This window comes from Blastocystis sp. subtype 4 (genome assembly GCF_000743755.1).
Source record: "Blastocystis sp. subtype 4 strain WR1 chromosome Unknown seqid_0462, whole genome shotgun sequence".
NCBI lineage: Eukaryota > Bigyra > Opalinata > Blastocystidae > Blastocystis > Blastocystis sp. subtype 4.
The window spans coordinates 1-6,215 of NW_014569085.1; the positions used below are offsets into that span (position 1 = coordinate 1).

At 41.4% G+C, this 6,215-nt stretch overlaps 3 protein-coding genes across 3 annotated transcripts; 1 reads left to right on the forward strand and 2 right to left on the reverse strand.

Moving 5' to 3' along the window:
- Positions 1–270: 270 nt before the first annotated feature.
- On the reverse strand, positions 271–1,991 carry JH06_4979 (hypothetical protein; the record flags this gene model as incomplete). Its single annotated transcript, XM_014669617.1, has 2 exons — positions 271–1,818; positions 1,851–1,991. 2 exons carry the CDS (start codon positions 1,989–1,991, stop codon positions 271–273), a joined length of 1,689 nt encoding a protein of 562 aa, XP_014525103.1.
- Positions 1,992–2,297: 306 nt separating this feature from the next.
- JH06_4980 (hypothetical protein) lies at positions 2,298–4,260 on the reverse strand (the record flags this gene model as incomplete). Its single annotated transcript, XM_014669618.1, is given in 12 exon segments — positions 2,298–2,570; positions 2,590–2,707; positions 2,738–2,894; positions 2,926–3,028; positions 3,059–3,160; positions 3,191–3,508; positions 3,540–3,650; positions 3,680–3,805; positions 3,835–3,912; positions 3,945–4,031; positions 4,065–4,193; positions 4,225–4,260. 12 exon segments carry the CDS (start codon positions 4,258–4,260, stop codon positions 2,298–2,300), a joined length of 1,638 nt encoding a protein of 545 aa, XP_014525104.1.
- Positions 4,261–5,772: 1,512 nt separating this feature from the next.
- JH06_5827 (60S ribosomal protein L37) lies at positions 5,773–6,171 on the forward strand (the record flags this gene model as incomplete). The annotated part of the gene is made up of 3 exons (XM_014669619.1): positions 5,773–5,814; positions 5,852–5,987; positions 6,044–6,171. The coding sequence occupies 3 exons, from the start codon at positions 5,773–5,775 to the stop codon at positions 6,169–6,171; spliced, it is 306 nt and encodes a 101-aa protein (XP_014525105.1).
- Between the last annotated feature and the right edge of the window lie 44 nt (positions 6,172–6,215).

Sequence of the window (6,215 nt, forward strand, 5' to 3'; positions counted from 1 at the left end):
GGAGATTGGTACACAAATTGAGATGCATACCATCTGTGGTCTCGCTGATGCTGCTATCTGGCCTATTGAAGGTTTGATGCGTTCGTGGAAGAAGGAGATCCTGGAGAGATCTAAGCATCCTGAGAACTATCATCCCGAAGACTATTTCCAGAAGGCCTGGAGTGGAATGAAATTGTAATTACATTTATCGCTTTGGATTGTTTGTTAAGAGAATATGATTGAATTCCATTCAATGTATTGATGAACAAATACATCACAAGACAATACACACTAATACGTGCGAATGAGTAGCTCTTTCTCTGACACAGCAATACCAATCTGGTTGTGAAGGGCGCAGATTTCATAAGTCTCACTAGAAACAACATAGAACTGACCAAACTCGGCGTGGTTATAGCCATAAGGTCTACCTCTAATCAATTCACCCTTGCTGTTGGTGTAGTAAGTATAGCCAGGAACAAGAGCCTTCGAGAGGCTATTATACTTGTACACACCATGGAACTGGATGTATTTGCTGCTCTTACTACGATCAGTTGTAATACCCACAGGATAAGCAAGATGGTAACCCACATTCACGCTGCTGTAAGAGTTATCACCCATTATATACGAATCCACTAAAACGAACCGCGACCAATCCACAGCACCCACAGCAAATGTGAAAGTACCTGATTGTCTGCGACCGTTTCTGGCAATCACAAAGTTCGAACCAACACGAGTGATATCATTGTTATCAGTACGCTCTCCCATCATGAAGATCAAGTTGCCATTGGCAGAAGCATCAGGGAACATCACTCCAAAACGACGATCCGAAAGAATACGCAGACTAATCTGGGTGTGAGACTCTGGCTTCAAAGCACCTCCACTCTCAATGATGGTGTAGCCTCCGAATCGCACATGATCACCATCCAAGAAGATAGCCATTCCCACAACACCATTACCCTCAGTCTCATCATAATAGCAGATCACAGCCATCTGAGAGTTGAAGTTATCCAGAGCGAACCAATTCACGTTATCGGAGAATACACGAATGTTCCAGTCTGAGAACGTTATTGTGTCGCGGTCGTGATCAATGGAAGCAACCTTCACACGAATAGGAGCAAAAGGTTCAGGGACCACAGTACCATTGTTCTTGTGACCAGTAGCAGCAATCAAGAACTTGTCTCTTCTGAGTCCAGCCACACCATGATAAGAATAGAAACCTTCCTCACTAGCAACGAAGGGACCCTTGAATTGGATCTTAGCCTGCTCTCCCTCACCAGTCCAAGTACCATAACCAGCCATCAATCTGTAATTAGAATGGTCCTCATAGATGAAAGCGACATGGTTTCCATCGAGATTATCAACATGAGGGAAAATAGAATTCTCACTCACCGCGATAGTGTTGGGCTGTCCGAACACACAACTCAATGTGTGGTGCTTACCATCATAGTTATCGGAAACAGTAAGAGGAATCATACGGTTATTACCAACGAGAATAAGCTTGGTATCATTCAGCTGAATCAGATGAGACACAGTCACAGAAACTCCTCTCTCATCCACAGCATTGAACTCCATAGGGTACGTAACGTCATCACCATCAATGTACTGAAGAGAAACCTTTCCGTAGTAGGCACTCACGATAATATGTTCACCAACCACCTCAGTCTTCAATCCACGCATCACTTCGTGAGACACAACAGTCACATTGCGATAAATACCAAAACCAGCACCTCTCTGGACATATCCCTCCCAATCAAGAGAAACAGGAGTACCAGCAGGGAAGTTGTTCTCTCCCTTCTGCATAGGGAATTTGTAGGTGAAAAGGGTCTTATTAAGGTATCCCTACAAAAATCAAAGACAACGAGCAAACTGACCTTAGAAGCCTTGTAAGAAGCAAAGCAACTGATCACAAAGGATGCCAACAAGCAGAGGTAGAAGAGGAAGCTGCACCATTGTGACTTCTTCTTTCCTTCTTCCGTCTCCGTATTATAAAGTCCTTCAAGAATGTCTCTCATGAGTAATCAAGATTCGACAATAAAACTCTATACACTTAAGTATTATGACGTATTCAAGACGGAGACACAAAACACAACATCAGTGAAACGCCTATCGTAATGGAGCTCCTTACTTATCAAGAGAAACAATTCACTCTACTGTTTTCCAACTTGTTTCCTGTACTCCCCTTGTTTTCTTGCAATATTGAAATTGTTTCAAAAGGGTTATACTAGAATTGATTTACTGGAATTGTACTCGTTAGTTTGGGATTCCTATAACACCAATGTAGCAAACATATTCAACAAACACATTGTAAGGAAAAGTAGTTACTGGATAAAAGCAGTAGAATAGTCATAATTCTCTTCGTTCATTGCATCTTCCCCTTCCTCGTACGGATTTTGGTCTTCATTCTCTTTTGTTATCTCTTCTTCAAGCATTTCTTGACGTTGCCTCAATATCTCTTCCTTGCTCGGAATACGGCTTTCTAATTCATCACGATGGACTAAATGACGGTTAAGAATAGGAATTTCATCTTCTTCATATTCGTTTTCGATGTTGTTGATATCTTCTACTGCATCTAATACCATATATTTGTCATCCTATCGACTCATAACCAACTATAATACTCACATCAAAAGCATTTTCGGCAATCTGGATGGCATGCATGTTTTCATCATTAATTGATTTGAAATCAAATCCTTGTGACCAGTCATTCACAATCTGAAGTCCCTGATTCCTATCCTCACAATACACATAGCAGAACTACATGTGGTCTAACATGTATTTCGGAGGTTTGATATAAAATGGAATCATTCCTTGATTAAAGTCTTGAATAACCACACATGCCGCCGCACGCATATCTGGAATGCCTCCTTTCTTCAGTTTTCCACGTGCTCTGGCCACATAAGCCAGTAATTCTCTTACTATACATCAAATTTTAACAGATTTCATTACCTGAGGAAAATGGTGGAATTGCATAATAAGATTGAAGATACTGACAATTGTTATTCAATGACTGCATCATTCTCTCAACAATTCCTTCAGGATCATCGAGTTCCTAGTGTTCTATTAACCCTTCATGTCATACATGAACATCCACGCAGTTTCGCAGCAAATATGAGTTGCTGTTACTATTAAAGATGATTCCCGGACAATCCAGAAGCGATATATTGCGATCAATCTGAATCTCCTATTTCTTACATCTAATTCTTATACTTACTTGAATAGCACGAGTGTAACCTGCTGTAGACGAAACTCCTACAGCGCGAGATCGTTTTAAGGAATTGATCAGAGAAGATTTACCAACATTGGGATAACCAATAATACCCACAGTTATAGCAGTCTTCACGCCATTGTTACGACAATAGTTTTTGAGCAATTGAAGAACATTATCAGCACCCAAACAGACATTACTTGAAACCACACTACTATTAGCCTTCCTAATATCCATATTATTTCGACCCAAGTGGGATCGCTGGGACTGCGTATTCGCCTTGAAAAGAATTGTCGGATACTCTTGACGAAGGAGACTCAACCACTTTGGAATTAATAGTACAACCAATATATACCATTAGAGCAATATGTTTGGGAACGAGATCGATCTTGTTGATTAGGAGGATGATTCGTTTATTGGGATCCTTTTCTAAAATCTTTCGCTCAATCAGTTTGCTTCGACAACCCTATAATTATTAGTCCACTCAAAAACTACCATAGGATCGCGAGCATCTAAAACAATAATAATTACATCACTTCGATTGATAACCTCTTTCAGTTGGTGAAAAAATGCACGTCGCGTCTGCGCTGCAGCATTGTCTTCCTTCGCAAACTGGGTTTCCTAGAGTCAAAACACGATTGAATTTCTACAAACTCCTCTTTCTGCAATTTCATTTCTTGAGAATACTTTTCCGTTTTAATCTGTGCTTGTTGAATCATTGACTCCAACTATATATTGTTTCATCTATAGAAAACCCCACTGACATTGGTGCAGCGTTCGAGTTACTTCTCATTTCTGAGCCTTCCTCTTCCATGGCTTCTTTGAGTTTTTCTTTCATCATCTTATTCTAAGGTATCAATGAATACTATTCAATTCCGACTCTTCTTTCTAATTTCCGTTTCTCTTCACCAAAGTTGGGAAGACCGGGATCTTTGTGAATTTTCCTTATCTTTCCCTCACGAAGGTTTTTCTGAGTTTGCTTGCGATTCTTACGGTGCTCCACCTTATTCTACAAATCACGCTGTTTTATCACTTCTGACAGAATAAGAATTCCTTATTTGCTTGGCTGTTGGCATTCTTGAATGTAAGAGGAACTGGGAGCAAATCACTGATGATTAACTTGAAACAAACAACCCAACCCAATAATACAAATATACAATTCATCTGATCCACACTTAGGCTCTGACATCCCACACACGGATGACACTATCAGTGTATCCAGTGAACAGAACAGCTCCATCCATNGACCAGCAGAGACACTGGCAAGAAGGAATAGTAGCCTTCACAGAACGAGGAGGGAACTCAGGAGTAGCTGAAGCAACCTTCTGTCTGTTCTCCAAATCGTAAATGATGATCTCCTTTGTAGTGGAGATGGCAATCCAATAGTTCGAAGGAGAGAAAGCAACGTCAGTCACCTCATCCTCGACATTGATACGATAGCTCTCCAGACCGGTTGTCAGATCCCAGATGATCACATAACCATCCTTACCAGCAGAAGCACACAGACTACCATCAGGAGACACAACCACCTTATGAACCAGCTGAGTGTGACCCACCAGATTGTACTCAACCTGCATTCTCTCCAAATCCCACACCTTCACAATCTTATCATATCCACAAGTCACAATACGAGGCTTCTGCTCCATGTTCGGTACGAAACGGACACAACTCACCCAATCATTGTGACCCTGCTTATCCAGAGTGAACTGACACTCTCCCACAGTGTTCCACAGCTTGATCGTACGATCACGTCCACAGGTCAACAGAAGACGGTTATCAGGGCTGAAGCACACAGACAACACATCCTTGCTGTGACCAATCAGAGTCTGTCTCGACTCACCACTCTCCAAGTTCCACAGACGAGCAGTTCCATCCCAAGAAGCAGTCAGAGCGTACTCTCCATCATACGTCAAACACACATCCTCAACAATATGAGAATGACCCTTAAGCACTCTCTTAGGAACTCCACAAGACATAACGAGAGAAGGATCATCAAGGGGTTCACCTGCCTTCAGATTCCAGACCAAGCAAGTGTGATCACGAGAAGCAGACACCAACACATCGTTGTTGGCATTAGAAGCGCAGATGGAAGTTACCCATCCGTTGTGGCCACGAAGGCATCCACGAAGACTCAGTTGAGCAGACATCGTCTATTCCAACGGGTTAGATCATATGAAAAATGAAAAGCAATCGAATTGATACATACAATGAGATTAACGAAGTGAGAGATGAAAGAATAATTGGAGAGAATTCGAATGATGATGAATCAGACGGTTCTAGATCCACTAGTCAATTTCATACCTATATTTCTTTTGTATTAAACCATTCATCCAATCAAACGAACGATTTGAAACCACTCTGAACTGACTCTGAGGGAAATAAGCCAAATGAAACCGATCTGAATNCTTCCTCCACTATCTTGTGTCTATTCCATTGTGAACAATCTGTGAAGTATGAGCTTATCTCTTATGAATAGTGATTTGAGATATTGATAATTAAGACTACTGTACATTTGGGCTTTCTGGTGAGCTCAGAGTATTGCTGTATTCCATTCTAGATAATGGTAAGTGTCTGATCAAATTGATATCATGATTTACTATCGATACAAATCGAGTTTGAGTCGTTGCTGTGTTTGAAGAGTGTGTTCGGTCATAACCTATTGTTTAGACGAAAGGTACTTCTTCTTTCGGTAAGAGACATACGAAGACCCACACGATCTGCAGAAGATGCAATCGTCGTGCCTTCCACATTCAGAAGGGTCGTTGCGGCTCTTGCGGTTATCCTGATGCCAAGATGAGACATTGTAGGTTGTTGATGCTGAGTTTGGAGGTGTTTGAATGGTGTTGTGACGTTTTGTAGACAACTGGGCTTTGAAGAGTTCTCGTCGTCGTGGTCAGGGAACTGGTCGCATGAGATATCTGAAGACTATGACTCGTCGCTTCAAGAATGGTTTCCAAGAGGGACATGAGGCTCCTGCTCATAAGTGAACTGGACAGTCGTATGGAAACAGCATTTTCTTATCTGTTTGTTT